The following is a 16744-nucleotide window of genomic DNA, read 5'->3' on the forward strand; positions in this document are numbered from 1 at the left end:
ACTTAGTCATACTGATATAAGAAATATACTGAAAACACAAATTTATGAGAGTTGACTAGATTCCCAAACTTTGGATCCCTTGTCCTGACCCTTTCTGGTGCAACCCCACCCTTTACCAAGTGTCTTAAACAAGTGTCTTAAACAATGGACTACATTCCTGCCTAGATACCAGATGGGCCTATGACTACATCATATTGCATCTAAAATTATAAATAAGCATCTACATTAAGAAATAAGAACACAAATAAAATTGATAACCATGTCAGTGAAGAGAGAGCCTTAGACGATACATTAGACTTAATCATGAAGTTAAAATACTAGCACATAGATGCTGCCATAATACTTCGAAACAAATGACTGAAAGACTGCATGAATTCTGGAATTTTAAGCATTATTCTTCATTTATAATTATTTTTCAATGGCTGATTCAACTGGTAAATAATTTTAAGTACAGTCACATATCTGTGGAATTATTTAACTTGTAAAATAGTTTTTCTACTATCATACTTTTTCAATAAGAAATATCTACTGAACACCTACTGCAGACTAGATGTCACCACAAAAATGAATAAAGCTTCCTAACCTTAAGGAGGTTACATGTTAAGTGCTATTACATAAATCATCTTCTTCCTTTCTCAACTGGCTCCTTTTGCCTTTTATTCTCCAGACCAGATAGCAGTTCCAATTCAAGAATCCTGGGACTCCTCCTTTTTCTTCATCCCCTCTTTTCTAGCCCTACTTCACTGCCTCAGCATCTCTCTCCTGGACTACCACGTGAGTGTCCTCATTGGTCTCCCTGGTTCTGCTCCTGTACCATGTGATATATGACTATATAAATGATTATTCCTGTCACTTACATGATATCCAACTCATGTTTCTAGACAAGCACACAAAGCTTTCCATGATCTGATGCATGCCTACCTCTTCAGATTACATTCCTACCATATCCCTTTACATTTTGAACCACTACTAGAGAACTAATTGAAGTTTTCTGCTCAACACTCACTTCTCCAGCTTTATTCTTCTTATTGTCCATTTGCAGCAACAACAACAACAACAAAACACTGGAACACATTCTTTAAGATTTAGCTTTGGGATTACTTCTTCCAAGAAGCGTTCTCTAGTCCCTGTCTCTCTTCAGGCTGAGCTACTTAGGCACTTCCAGAATGCCCTCAGAATATCACAATCATTTTGTCTAGTCAGCGGATTAGCCATATCAAAATCATCTGGGCACTTGTCAGAAATGCAGCATCCTCCGGCTCACACTCAGCATCACACTCCTCAGCTATTGCAATATACTTTAACAGGCTGCTTCATGCAACACCGCACCTCTTTCGCCTACCATTAGATTTACAGTTCCCGTAAAGTAAATCTCTAAGACCTTAAACGTTCTCTGCTGTTCCTACACATAAAACACCGTACAGACACTCTATTAAGAATTAATAACTTTACAGAGGACAGGGAAGCACAGGAGTATTCATCTAAAAATACAATGACCCAGGCTTATGCAATCAGAATCTGCATTTTAACAAGATCCCCAAGTGATTCACATACACATTAGAGTTGGGAATCACTGCTGTAATAACTGCGCGTTTGTTTCTCCTATAAGGCAAACAGTCTCTAACTTTAGCCTGCTTTAGAACCACCTGAGATGCTTGTTATAATGCAGACTCTCAAGGCCCACACAGAATCCAATGAAGGTCTGGGAAGGGGCCCAGGTATGTGCATTTTTATAAGCACATACAAGCCATTACTTAGAGTCTCCCACCACTACACTTTGAAAGATGTACTGCTAGACTGTGATATATTTAAGATAAGGTGGCTGGGCACGGTGGCTCACGCCTGTAATCCCAGCACTTTGGGAGGCCGAGGCTGGCGGATCACAAGGCCAAGACACCAAGACCATCCTGGCCAACATGGTGAAACCCCATCTCTACTAAAAATACAAAAAATTAGCTGAGCGTGGTGGCACACACCTGTAGTCCCAGCTACTTGGGAGGCTGAGGCAGGAGAATCGCTTGAACCCAGGAGGCGGAGGCTGCAGTGAGGAGAGATGGTGCCACCGCACTCCAGCCTGGTGACAGAGTGAGATTGTCTCAAAAAAAAAAAAAAAGATAAGGGAGGAAACGAAAGAACAAAGTAGTTGCAGAATGGGAGGCAGCAGAGAGGTTACAACACAGGATACACAGGGGAAAATAGAGGGACATGAGAATACAAAGACTAGCTAGATTGTAAATGCTTTGTGAAATAAAAGCTAACTGCCTAAACCCTTCTTCTAGAAGAGGTGGCTGTAAAAATAACAGAAAATTGTCACTACTTTGTTCCTTAACAAAAAGGACTACTCTAATTCCTATTACCCCAATACAAATGGCAACAATAACTCATAACCACACTAAACTCCCTAAACTACTTATAAAAGAAACCTGGTAATTGACAAAGCTCCCAACCCAAGATTTAATATTCACTTGGATTATAAACTAGTAACTATCATTTTAAGAAGTCAATATAAAAGAAAAATCTCTGATGAAACCGCAGACAATACACTTTTTATTTTCATAAAGTCATTGTCACTAGAAAAGTAAAAATTATTCCTATTGGTCAGGCTAAAAGAAACAGGAAAATAAGAGTAATTTTGCCAAAATGGTGAATCAGAAAATAAGTGTCTACATATCCAGTCTAATATTAGCCTTCTCAAAGCTTTTTCATACCTATTGGTAGAAAGAAACGAACAGAGGAACACCTGAATCATTAGTTTAACACTGTATACCTGTACCTAGACACATGGGGAGGCACTCTATGAATGACTGTGGAATTTAACTGCAATACCAGGTAAGAGTTGTGGCTTGCCCAATGTACTGTTTTGTCTTAAAAATCAGCAGAAACTTTGTGACCAATCACCTTTGCTGAAAAGGCTGGAGTTTCTTCACAAGCATTTTAAAGTCAGTTATGAATCACATGCACCACAAAAGAACTTAGTGCTAAAGAAAATAAAGTCTGTGAGTTAGGAAAGAGAAAAACTTAAAATCACTACAGAAACTGACATACGCAGTTATCTTAAATGCGGTTAACTAGGCTATAAGAAAACCAAAATGATGTAAAAATTCTATTCATGTGACAAACATTAGACAAAAAAGGATACAATATTGCTTAACCAATGCACCAAGGTGTTATATAACACCTGGTGTCGATCCTATGCTCATACTAAAGTTAAATAAGTCAGAAAATTTGTGCTGTTTTACTTATGCTGTGAACAAAATTACACAGTTTAATGCCAATGTGCATTATTCTATATGGATTTGTCCAAGCGGGAATTTTATAAAACAGGCCAAACACATTGGCATTTTGAAAATGCAATCACAGACTTATAGTGATAGCTGCAAGCAAAGTTCAACGGTTTAACAATCACAATTTAATCAGCTCACAGGACTTATATACTGCATGTATCTAAGCAGTGTATGTATACGATAAATATGCACATTATGTATCAATAACAAAAACAGGATGGAAGACTTTTTACCCAAACGCTTTGAATTCACATAAAATTAATCCCTATTAAGATATAAACGATTTATCAACATTTTAAAACATCTCATATCACTACAATCATAACCTTTTGGTTTGGAAATCTGAATCTTTCAGTGAAGGTATAGGCTCCGCTAATCGATCAACACCTATGAGAGGAGGAAGGAATATAAACGTTTCACTCTTTCTTTTGTAAGAATCTGTTCATCCTTCAGGGCTCAGCTCACATTATTCAACAAATATTTCTTAGTGCTTCTTAGATACCAGGTACTATTTAAGGTCCTAGTGCAATGTTGACCAAAAGGACTAAGCTGTTGCAAATGTTGAAATAGAAACAATTGCCACTGGCCAATATGGCAACTGGATACTTGAAATGTGGTGGCTACTACCAGAAGAATAACTTAATTTTTAATTTGATTTAATTAATTCAAATCGAAATAGCCAAATGTGGCTAGTGGCTACCAGATTGGACAGGGCGGCCCAGTCCTAAGTATAGAGGTAAACAAGATAGACGAAAATGTTACCTTTGTGAAGTTTATAATCCAGTGTAATAGAAAGATATTAAACAAATAAACCAATACATACGTAATGTAAGGTGATCATTGGAAGTGGTCCCTTTAGGAAGGGTGTTTAAGGAAGGCCTCTCTAAAGATATCTGGATTATGTACATGCCTGTCTATATACTCCTATGAACACTACACTAACATATAGCACAGAACTCTATACAAATGCTTGTCTTGTTCAGCTGTACTCTGGCACCTACCATAATGTAGTTCTTGACCAAGTGTGCAGAAGTAATATGCAAAGTTCCCCAAACTGATCCGGTCATGCAGTGTTCAAAATACACCAGCAACTCAGAATTTGGAAAACGTGGGGAGAGAACACAGCAAAAACAAGCTGCTCTTTCCTCCCATCCAGTCTCAAGCAGCTTTTGAGCCTCACTTCAAAACACAACAATGCGGAGCAAAGATCGCCTTCTCCTTTCTTTCTTCTCATCCCCAGCTTTTACTGTAAATGAAGTCGCTTAGCCTCTGCCGCACCACACTCTTCAGCTATTGCAATACTTTTAACAGGCTGCTTCACGCAACACCGCACCTCTTTCGCCTACCATTAGATTTATAGTTCGCACAAAGTTTCTAAGACCTTAGAGGTTCTCTGCCGCTCCTACACATCAAACACCATACAGACACTCTATTAAGAGTTAATGACTTTAGAGAGGACAAGGATGCACAGAAGTATTCATCTAAAAATACGACGACAAACTTTGTCCTTTTCCTTTTTTACACTCGGAAGTAATGAGGCAAAGTGACAGGCTATGGGAGCGGGTAAAAAAGCAGCTCAGAGTTGCCAGAAGAAAAGGGAACTGAAAAAGCCGGAAACTGGAGATGCTACAGCCCTCGACCTACAGCCTTCCAGACCTTCCCACCGTACGGCGGGAGAGTGGGGGTAACCTCAAGCCCACTTGAAACCAGTCAGTGCCAAGTGGGCGGCCGCGCAGCCCCCTTCCGGCGCCCAGTTTGCGGTCCGACCCCGCCGCGCCTTTCCGCTGGAGCCCGGGCCTTGTGCCAGCCTGGCTGACTGTGCCACGAGTTACCTGCTTGTCTCGAGTGAAGAATAGCGCTCCGGCAAAACCTGGAGGCAGCGCTGGAAAAATCGCACGTGCCGATCCCGTAAGAAATCCAGCCGCTCTCCTTCACAGCTCCCTGCTAGCCTCTCGTCCTCAGTGGCCGCCATGCTGCTCCGGAAGCGACGTCCGCCGCGACCCGGAATCAGTGCCCGCGGAGAGAAAGAACCCTCCTGTACTGACCCAGAGGTGCCGGGTGAGGGGACCTGCGCCCGCCGCAGACTAAGCCAGTATTTGAAACCGCTATCATCTGGGTCCTGTGCAGCACTTCCTCTCTCCTTTTATCTCCCTAGCTAGCGCATGACCCTACCTTTTCTACTCAAAGCCCTCGAGGCCTGTAAACACCTCGCAGGCCTTGTGAAAATCCAGTCCACAAATCCCTCCGTCAGAATTTTTATCTTGTGAAGCGCAAGGTCAAAAGCATCAAGTTCGCTTTGAGACAATTCTGGCTCTGTAGAACCTGAGGATGGTATATCTGAAAACGAGGATGGATCAGTATAAACTTGCTAACAGATTCATTTTTGGAGGGCCAGTTTTAAGCCGAACGGTTAGGGAAACAGAAAAACAAACCAGTGGAGATAAATGTTTATTGACACTACAAAAGTTCAGAGACTTTCCTAATCTTAATCCTTTCTGGATACCAGGAATCACTTAAAAATCTGTGTATAATGCCCCCAAACATATACAACATGCATATTCATACCTATATATGACTGCTTGCGTCATTCTTTTACAAATCTTACAGATTTTACTTTCCTTGAGTCGACGTGTTATCAAGAATCAATGGTGCATCAATCTGCAACAGCAAAATAAGCTCAATATCTTCTTCAATTACCTGCATTCTAAAAAATTTAAACATGCTTCTAGTTCTTTTTTCCAAAAATAGGGATTTAAGTTGTTTAGCCGTTATACTATGCCCTTTAAACTTTCATGAGGCATTCCTGAGTAGCGGGTGGGGGGATCCACCCAATAATATAACTAAACTAGGTTCCCTGTGATCAACTTAGCTAATAAAATTTTGGGTTTAATTTTGTTAGCTTTCTTAGAAAATGTAATTCTTATACTCTATGGGCTGGGGTAATCTTACACTTATTCAACAATCCAAAGTGCTCTGAATAATTTTTGGTCCTATTAACTACTTATTCACAGGTATTCCTGCATGTCTTTACAAAATACCGCATTTAACAGCCAGAGACGGATTCTAGGCTGTCCTCGGTACTTCCCTACAAATACGGAGCTCACAGTCCTTGCCCTTCAGGTGTGCCCAGTCTGGAGTTTCCACTGTTATTAAAATTAAGATCTCTCACTTAGCACACATACCCCCAAATGCCTGAAGATTTTTAAAGTGGAGTCTTATACACATTTAACTTACTGGAATCAGCTATGGACACTCTATACATTCTCAGAAAATTAATTCTAATAAACATGGCCCTTAAGTTAGGGAAGCCAAATGTTTCATCTGATTCTCAGCTCAAGGACTAGCAATCTGATCCAAATCTAGAGGAAAAATTTGCAATGTGGGACTCATTCAGAGATAATATAGAATGCCTCCTAGGTCGGTAAAAGGCTTTCCATGAGTGGTTTTATCCATACAAGATTTTTGGCATATGCATAACCGAATGGGAATGATAGCACAGCTATATAATTGAGTATTATTTAGCCATTACATGATAATGTTTGAATTAGGTAGAAATGTACGAAAATATGTGTAATGCAATTATAGCATAGTAATTAATATGTACTATATGACTGTAACAATTTAAAAATATGTAGGTATGTTTTTTGAAAAAGTTACCCTGGAATTATGGGTACTTTATAACATTTCTTCTTCAGTGTTTTTTCTATATTTCTTATTAATGTAGTTTTTTTGTTTCCAGGCTTACTTCATTTTATTTTTCTTGAACAACCCTATGTTGTAGCCACCGCTGGAGCCTGGGTCCTCTGCACGGAGACTCTGGTGTGGGTCTTGAGGAGGTGGTCAGTGAATTCCTGATAGGGAGACTTGGTGAATACAGTCTCCTTCCAGAGGTCAGGGTTCAGCCTGCTGTAGACCTTAGAGATGGCATAAAAAATGACCATGACGAAGTTGCCCAGGATGGCAGTGCAGCCCCTGGCTGAGGTGTAGCAGTCATTGATACCAGCCATCAGCAGCAGCTTCTTGGCCATGGGGGCCGAAACGATGCCAGTGCTCCTGGGCGCAGGGATGACCCGCGCCAGCACAGAGCAGTGGCAGCCTGTCACCTTGCAAGGGATGGTGTGGGGCTTGCCGATCTTGTTCCCCCAGTAGACTCTGCGCATGGGCACAACGGAGAGCTTGGCCAGGATGATGGCCCCGCAGATGGCAGTGGCCACCTCCTTGGAGCACTTAACACCCAGATCAGTGTGGCCATTGTCCCTGATGGCAACAAACGCCTTGAACCTGGTGTTCTGGCCGGTGCGGGTCTGCTTCTGCACTGGCATGTCTTCAAAACCTCCTCGAGAGAGGCCCCAGGAAAAAGTCAATGATCACAGACTCCTTGATGGGCAGAGAGAAGAGATAGATCTACTCCAGGGACTTAATCTTCATGTCCTTGACCAGGCAGCCCAGCTTGGTGACAGCCATCTACTCCTTGTCCTTGGTCTTGCCTCCACGAGCTCTGCAGCTGGCCCCGGCCCCGTCCATGGCCGCGACGCGAGTTCCCCATCCCAGGGCCGGCTGAGACCCCACCCAGTTCCCCATCCCAGAGCCCCCCGGGCCTCCGGGCCTCCCAGGTCCCCCGGTGCACCGGCATCATCCGCGATTTGGTGTTTTCTCAGAGAAAAAGCTAATGTACTTTTTAAACTAGTATAAGAAATATTTATTTGACATCTTGTTTATGAACCTGTAACTTCTATGAAGTCTGTAACTGAAGATATTTGTGTTTATCTTACATCTTTTATATAAAGGATCTATATAATAAATTCATCATTTATTTCAGATTCAGCTAGAAAAACTGATTTCTTCAGAGGAACTTCCATACTTTTCTTTATTTAAAAAAAAATAAAAAAACAAAGCCATAAGAATCACATCATCCAGAATGCTTACCTTGGATACAGGAATTTGAAAGCTGCATTTCGGTGCAACAAAAAGCAACACGTAAAAAAGCAGTATGTAAGAAACATTTTCTGTATCTTGTAGCTTCTCAGTTCTGCTTTTAATTTCCTCATCTTGCTCTATGTTTTATTTATGTATTTATTTTTTGAGATGGAGTCTCACTCTGTTGCCCAGGCTGGAGTACAGTGGCACAATCTCAGCTCACTGCAACCTCCGCCTCCCGGGTTCAAGCGATTCTCCTGCCTCAGCCTCCCAAGTAGCTGGGAGTATAGGCGTGAACTACCACACCAGGCTAATTTTTGTATTTTTAGTAGAGATGGGGTTTTACCATGTTGGCCAGGCTGGTCTTGAATTCCTGACCTCAAGTGATACGCCCACCTTGGCCTCCCAAAGTGCTGGGATTACAAGCCTAAGCCACTGCACCCAGCCTCTATATTTTATCTCCGAACTACTTCAAATCATTACAAAAAAGTTTTGGAAAATAAATAACAAAACCAGCACTCCTGTTTAAGGATCTTTTATGTCAATTTTCTCATTCTGCACCAATAACTGTACAAATCAGAATTCAGTTTCTAAAATTTGGAAGCCATCTATTTTGAATATTAACTGTAAAATAAGAAAAGATTTTGACCGCTACTCATAGTACATTTCTGAGTCATTTAACCTAAATGCATCCCATTAACAATGAAAGATAAACAATGAAAGATTAAGATAAAAAAAGATTTATAAGAGATAAATTTCCTGTGTTTTTATGTATATAGTATCTTTCCTATGAGAACAAATTAAATAACATTAGAAAGTAATATTTTATAATATGAAAAGTTGAACCGTATTCAATTACATTGTGTTTTCATGTATAAAAGTTTAGAAATTTAAGAACTAACTCTTTTGCCCAAATATGTTAATCTAACAGCTTTAAAAGATCTTATTCATTCATTCCTTCATTCATTCATTTTAGAGACAGGGTCTCTCTCTCACCCAGGATGGAGTACAGTGGTGCCATCGTAGCTCACTGCATCCTGGAACTCCTGGGTTCAAGTGATCCTCCCACCTTATCCTCCCAAGTAGCTGGGACTACAGGTGTGTGCCACCATACCCAGTTAATTAAACTTTTTTTTTTTTTTCTGTAGAGACAGGGTCTCCCTGTGTTGCCCAGGCTAGTGTCACACTCCAGGCCTCAATTCTCCTACCTTGACCTCTGAAAGTGCTGGGATTACAAGCACGAGCCACCATGCCCCACCTAAAACATTTTAAGTGCCATCAAGAGAAATCACAGTATTTTAAAGCTGGCTTATTTCAGATGATGTTTCAGAACAAAGAATTTTCCTATTTTGAGGCAAACAGAAGCAGAAAAGAAAACTGCATTAGCCAGGAAGATGTGAAAGACACAAAGATTTTATAAATCTGTGAAATCCAGAAAGGCTGAAGGAAAATTTGGAATTGCTGAAGGAAACCAAAAAGATTATATCAATAATACAATTAATAGGGTATATGAGAGACATATTTTTTAAATAAATATTCTCTATATAAAACAAAGCATGCTTCAAACAAATACAAAATATTTATTACACAAAAATGTCATAACTGACAAACTGCCAATTTGTTAAACATAGAAAAAGTACTAACATTTCGTAACTCTAAACAAAAACCACTTTACCTTTTTGTTACTCAAGCTAACTTAACTCCAAGTTATAAAAGTTACAAAATTTTGGTTTAAAAAATGTCATTGTATGATTGTTCCAATTTATTTTGCTATGCTATGACAAAAACAAAATCTCTTTGAAATGTTTTCAGTATTTAAATTGAATAATGTTTCTAACATTAACTTACTTAAGTAACTTTTACATCAATAATAGGCCAACACATATATTAAATACCTTCTTGGTAGAAGCAGGAATACTAATGACAAAGCCTCATGAAACTTAATACCTCTCAATTCACAATATAGCACAATAATCAATCTGACTAAGCTATTGATATTTAAAGAATATGGTTAGTCACTCTCTCCCTGGTATAACTTAGTATGTTAACATTCTTATCAACTGAGTAGCAATTTCATTATCTCATACTCTTCTCTGTATTCCTTGTCTCCAGGTTGGAATAGCCCTAAGGAGAAAAAGAGAAAAGCAATTGTAAATACGTAGGAAATTAAAAAGAAAAAAACCCTATCTGATTAAATGCTAACTTTAAAATATATATATAACCTACCCTGCATGTTGTTTGGCTGGTTCATATGGGCATGTAGGTTTGCAACCCTCATTAAGGTTTTATTTCTGGCTCTAGCTCTCAAACTGATTGACAGACAAACCAATCAGTTAATCTACTTATTAATCTATCAATCTTTCATTCATTCTTTTTCAATACTACTCTCCTTATAAAAATAAATATTAATGTGAAAAAGGCAGAAAATGGCATCTACTAACATGAATGTAATATCTAATAGGGCATCAGGTACTACTTTTACTTTATTTATTTATTTATTTTTTTGAGACGGAGTCTCACTGTTACCCAGGTGGCACGATCTCGGCTCACCATAATCTCTGCCTCTCAAGTTCAAGTGATTCTACCTGCCTCAGCCTCCCAAGTAGCTGGGACTACAGGTGCACACCACCATGCCTGGCTAATTTTTTTTGTATTTTTAGTGGAGATGGGGTTTCACTATGTTGGCCAGGCTGGTCTCAAACTCCTGACTTCGTGATCTGTCCTCCTCGGCCTCCCAAAGTGCTGGGATTACAGGCGTAAGCCACTGCACCTGACCTACTTTTACTTTTATCTACTGTTTATTTTTAAATAAAAGTGACCTGAAAGGCAAATATATATATATATTTTTTCATATATATGAAAAAATATGTATATTTATATATATTATATATTCTTATATATTATATAAATGTTATATATTTATATAAAAAAAGATTTAGGTAAAAAACATTTATATATTATACACACATATTTTCATATATATGAAAAATATAATTTACATATAGTAAGTGCATAAAATATAAACATGCAGCAATTAAATTACTAAATGAACACCAATTCTAACTCTTTCTTACCTATGTGGGATATGTAGAAGTGGCCCAGAGCCTGTTGGTCCTATCTTTTTGGTTCGTTCTTCCCAACCTTTGGTGGGTTTGTAAAGCCTAGAGGGATCTCTACTAACATTGTTTTCAACCTGTAATCAGAAGTAAAATAGTACCAGTTAATTATACAAACTCAGTTTGTACTAGTAAATAAGTAAAAGCCTTAGTGCAGTTTTAAAAGACATAGTTGATATTGGCTAATAAAACCATTAATAACCTCAGTAAACTTCTCATTGGGCTCATATAGCTAAAAGAAAATTTAGACTACATCAATCTATTCATAAACTGTTAGTTTATTTCTTTTAGTTCTATTATTTTATTCTATTCCTATTTTTCTATTTCTATTATGAGAGAAATGTAATGCAGCTAAGTATGCTAGTGATATAGCCAGACAACAAATTAGGGTAAGTAACTACCAATAAGTCTTCTGTTTTATCCATGAGGGTCACCAACATCTTTAGCTCTGAGTACTGCAAGAGAGATTAAGCAATGCTCATAGCTGCCATTGATCTAAAATAAAGGTTCATATAGAAACAAATTTTTACATGACAAGTAGGGGGAACAATAATTCAGAGTGAAAGAAAATGGTGCTCATAAGGTAAAATGACAGAATTCAAATAATGGTTGCTTAAATTGTACCAAGTTATGCTTGCTAATATGTAAGTAAGTATGAAATTTAAAGTAGATGTTATAGAAATAAGGTGAGATATAAAGGAAATAGATTTGATGTCAGTATCCTTACAAATCAAGGAATTTGGATAATAACAATGAAAATAATCTCGGTGCAGAGTACCTTTTCTTTTAATTTTGCCAGTCTTCTTTGTTTTTGTGCCTTTTCATCTTCCTTTGCCTGTCTATCTAGAATTTTCAATTCAAGTTTATGTAAATCCTTAAAAAAAAAAAAACCCATAGCATTAAGAAAGCATTTGAACTAGAATTTGTTCAAAATTTAGTTGTTCACAAGTAAAATCAAATTACCTTACCTATCAATATTCCTTCAATATTAATTCTTTCCAACAAAGCCTAAGAGCTTTATTTTCTCTGAATATAAATGTTAACACATGCACATCCCTTCTGTATTATTTTATTTTAGGAATCTCTTATTTTCCTTTAAGGTTCAACCTAAAACTCCCTTTTAATAGGTGAGTTAAGCCCATATTCATTCATCAATGCAGGTATGTCTGATTTCAGATCTCTCTTATTATTTTATATTTTCTGTTTTGTGGGTTTTATTTTTTTCTTTTATTATGTGTCCTGCTTATTTTTGGGGTGTATGAGGAGGAATGGGAACTTTTGTTACTTAGGAAGATTTTTATATATGAACTAAAAGAAATGAACTAAAATTTTCAGTATTAATGTGCTTTGTCTGTGTTTTTGTCTGTTATTTTTCTTTGTACCTCCCTTAGTTTTTGCTTTACAAACATTGCTGCACATAACAATTCATAAATTATATCTCATTTGCACCCTTTTTCATTTTAAAGTCCCCTTCCTTGTCTTAATACTTTTTGGAATGAATTCTGCCAGTATGTCTTTATTAGCATTTTTCTTATATATGTTTGTTTAAAATCACCTTTAATTTGACCACCCAGCAATAATCTCGATTCCTTTAGGAAGACAAGTTTCTACAGTGCACTTAACTCTAGGGTACAAGGATGCTCAAAAAAACACACCACTAATGCAAACACACCAGTAATGCCCTCACGGAGCCTACATTATGGTGGGGAAATGCACAAATAAGCAAGTCATCAATATGGTAAGGCCAGCCAGTTTGGCAGAGAAGACAAATCATTCAGTCTTGCCTATGGCTACCTTTCTAGTCTCATCATCTGTTGGTTCCCCTCTCCTGCTTAATGCCCTAAGAATATTGAAATGTTAATAGTCTCCATCACAAACCATACTGTTACACTCTTTCAAGCTGCTATTCATGCTGTTGCCTCTGCTAGGAAGGACCTCATTTTTCCTTCCCTTCTTCAAGACTCAACCTAAGTATTACCTTCTCTCTGCCACTCATAGCTGTGGTAGTGTCCCTCCCTGTACTTCCTCCTAAGTACTCTGTCCACATCTCAATCACCATACTCTTTAACACATTACACTGGAATCTCCTACTTCCACATATCTTTCCCACTAGACTATAACCTACTAGAAGTTAGGGAGCACGGCTTACTCATTTTGGTATACTAATGCTATACACAGGTCCAATATACAAGTACTCAATTTTTGCTGAACTGAATTTGGAAGTAATACCTCCATGTGTAGCATTTAAAAATTATTTAGGAAATAGATTTACTCACTCTTTCTTGAAATCTGGAAATTTCATCAGCAGCATTTTTCCTTTTTTCCGCCTTTTCTTTCTTTTCCCTTATCTCCTTTTCAAGCCTCAAAAATTCTTCCTGTTCTTTCTTCTGCTGGGTATAACTTTCTAGTAGTAATTTTAGCTTAAACTGGCGCTGGCGTTCTTTCTGATGTTTTTTCTCTTTCTCTTCTTCTTCTTTTAACTGGGAAGCACATTTCATTGACATTTCTATACTTTTCTGTTTCTTCCAAGCTTCAACTGCCAATTTCTGTTTCTTTCTTTGTTCCTCTTTTTGCTTTTGATTATCCTCTTGTTTATTATGAAAAAGCATAGGTGTGTTGTCTGCCTTTTCCTTTAACTTGAAAATTTCCTCCCTTTTTTGCTGCTTTTTAGTTTTCCAACTCTGAATTGACTAAACGATTTTTTTAAAAAAAGAAAGCAAGAGAAAAAAGTTTTTTAATAGCCAAAAGTATTTTAAAACACATCAATTCCATCTTTCTAGAAAGAATATTGATTGCAGGATGCTGGATGCTTAGGTTTTTCAGCTTTGTTTTAACCAATGCAATTTTTTTCTATTTCTGTTTTTTAAAAATTGCTGTCTCTTAAAACTCTGAATAATGGGTCATCCTTTTGGCCTTCCTCTTTCTCTCTTAATCAAGTTCAAAAGGACTACAACTCATGAATGATCCTTCTCCTCTTTACCTGCTTCTTTTTTTTTTTTTTTTTGAGACGGAGTTTCACTTTTGTTGCCCAGGCTGGAGTGCAGTGGCACAATCTCAGCTCACTGCAACCTCTGCCCCCCAGGTTCAAGTGATTCTCCCGCCTCAGCCTCCCAAAAAGCTGGGATTATAGGCGCCAGCCACCATGTCCGGCTAATTTTTTTGTATTTTTAGTATAGACAGGGTTTCATCATGTTGGCCAGGCTGGTCTTGAACTCCTGACCTCAGGTGATCCACCCACCTTGGCCTCCCAAAGTGCTGAGATTACAGGTGTAAGCCACCGTGCCAGGCCTACCTGCTTCTTTTATTTTCATGGGCAACATCCCTTTCCTCTGATCATCTCATTTCTGCTTCCAAATTCTCTTTTAGGCTTAGAATACTTTCTGAGTGATCTTTATCTGGTCAAATATCAGAAGAAGAATTAAGAGTAGGGTGGTTAAGAACATGAGCACTGAAGCCAGACTATGTGGGACCAAATCCTGGCTGTGCCATTTACTAGGTGTGGCATTGGATGAGCCACTAAACTTCTCTGTCCTCATTTTGCTCATCTATAAAGTGGTAGGTAGTATTTCTTGCACAGTGTTGTTATGAAGATTAAATGAGTTAGCGTCTGGCACATAGTGCTTCCGAAGTATGTATAAATAAATAAATAAAACAGCTCAATAGCTACAGAGCTGTCTTTACATATGGGTATGTAAAAATTATTTCAAATTCTAGCAGGCTTCTCCATGCCATTTAGGGCATATTCACTGAATTACCTTCCCTCCAAGTCAAGAAACTATTTCCTCATCTTTCTTTATGGTGTATCATTCATTCCACTCAATAAATCTTTATGGTATGTATATATACTATATACAAGGCAATGTGATAGGAACAATGAAACAATATTAAAACTATACCAAATGCCATCTAGTACAGTGCTACTCAAAACACCAGTCTGCAAAAATATCGGGAATTTGTGTTAAAAGGCAAATCAATGCACTGCTTCTTTCAACGTGAAAATTTTCTATGGAAAAAAAAAGTCAATTGAACTAAACAGTGCTCACTGCATAGTTAATTCTGGTGCAACTATTTTATCCCACTGTAAACCAGTAACAGTTTGCAAACCCATATTTAGTCCATGGACCAAGTCTGAGCAGCACTGTTCTAGGTGAAATTCAACATGGGCATACCACAACACATCATATAAAAGGTGTTAAGTGTCAGTGAAATCCTGAGGGAAGCTACTTATGTTTGGGTGGGCAAGGAGGAGGCAACATCTGATCTAGGCCAATTTTCATAAGCTGGGATTGGAGGGGGAAAGAAAGAATGGAGGTTCCAGAAAGTGAGAACAAGATAAGCAAAGGCATTCAGGCCAGAAAGTTCAGAGCATGTCTGAAAATGTCCGAATAATATCTTCACTTATTAAAAACACAGGACATATTAAAGGAAGTGGGAGATAAAAATGGTAAATTTACTACTCAACATCTTAAAACTCTGTAGATTTAAAACTGAACTCCTGATATTTTCCTCCAAACTTCCCTTTCCTCCTCCAACATGCCCTACTTCAGTAAATGGCACCTCCACTTTCACAAACCCTTCTATCTCACCCCTACGTCCTGCTCATATCCTATCAAACTGATGATATATCAGTCATCAAATATCAGGAAATAGAGCAGATGGGAACAAGGAAAATAAGCTAGAATCTGAATGGTTTACTTTTATCACAAGAAGCAGTGTGTCTGTTTCTTTTTCCTAAAGAGGTGGTTTTCATTAGCAGAATAAACTAGAGGACTTGGTAAAGCACAGATTGTTGGGCCCTACCCTCACAGTGCTAATTAGGTCTGGAGTTGGAGCCCGCGAAGTTCTAATAAGGTCCCAGGTGATGCTGATTTGGCTGGTCTAGGGACCACTTTGAGAATCCCATGTTTTCAGTATTCTGGGGAAAAAAGCCCAAATGACTTATGTTTCAAACATTTTTCTTAAAACCCGAGAAGTCAATTTCCCTACAGTCAATTTATTGCTGGGGGGAGGGAGGGGAATGACAAGAACAACAAAAATGCAGCTATTCCCTCTGAAACTTTAGACTAAACATGGACTCAATTATTTCTTTAATACTCCTTGGGTATACCATCTATGGAATAAACACAACCTTTTTGTTAAACCAGGTAAGTCAAACTTTGTCATCGCTGAACTCTACAAAAAAAAAAAAAGACTCTGACTGTGGTTCTCAACTAGGGGCTATTTTTCCCCTCCAGTGGACATCTGGCTAGAGGAATTTTTGATAATCACAATTAAGGAGACATTAAAAGCATCTACTCGCTGGAAACCAGGGACGCCATCCTATAATGCACAGAACAGGCCCCCACAACAAAGAATTATCTAGCTCCAAATGTCAATAGTATCAAGGTTAAGAAATCCTGATCTAATGCAAAGCCAGAGTAATATTTT

At 38.3% G+C, this 16744-nt stretch overlaps 2 protein-coding genes and 1 pseudogene across 6 annotated transcripts in view; all 3 read right to left on the minus strand.

The window, feature by feature from the left end:
* Positions 1 to 5291, minus strand: part of PGGT1B (protein geranylgeranyltransferase type I subunit beta) — a 51989-nt gene extending 46698 nt beyond the window's left edge. For all 3 annotated transcript variants that reach the window (XM_019026140.3, XM_019026139.3, XM_004042370.5), the window contains exon 1: positions 5117 to 5291. In XM_019026140.3, the coding sequence (XP_018881685.2) occupies positions 5117 to 5256 (140 nt within the window). In that variant the 5' untranslated portion in view covers positions 5257 to 5291. The remainder of the gene's footprint in view (positions 1 to 5116) is intronic.
* A 1161-nt stretch (positions 5292 to 6452) lies between these two features.
* Positions 6453 to 7867, minus strand: LOC101147335 (small ribosomal subunit protein uS5-like; annotated as a pseudogene).
* Positions 7868 to 9596: 1729 nt separating this feature from the next.
* CCDC112 (coiled-coil domain containing 112) overlaps positions 9597 to 16744 on the minus strand; it is a 29806-nt gene continuing 22658 nt past the window's right edge. For 2 of the 3 annotated variants that reach the window (XM_031011725.3, XM_031011728.3), the window contains exons 7-10: positions 13594 to 14007; positions 12096 to 12191; positions 11276 to 11394; positions 9597 to 10325 (exon numbers count right to left, since the gene is read on the minus strand). In XM_031011725.3, the coding sequence (XP_030867585.2) occupies positions 10283 to 10325; positions 11276 to 11394; positions 12096 to 12191; positions 13594 to 14007 (672 nt within the window). In that variant the 3' untranslated portion in view covers positions 9597 to 10282. The remainder of the gene's footprint in view (positions 10326 to 11275; positions 11395 to 12095; positions 12192 to 13593; positions 14008 to 16744) is intronic. The other variant, XM_031011726.3, reaches the window with a different exon arrangement.

This window comes from Gorilla gorilla, chromosome 4 (genome assembly GCF_029281585.2).
Source record: "Gorilla gorilla gorilla isolate KB3781 chromosome 4, NHGRI_mGorGor1-v2.1_pri, whole genome shotgun sequence".
In the NCBI taxonomy this organism is placed as follows: domain Eukaryota; kingdom Metazoa; phylum Chordata; class Mammalia; order Primates; family Hominidae; genus Gorilla; species Gorilla gorilla.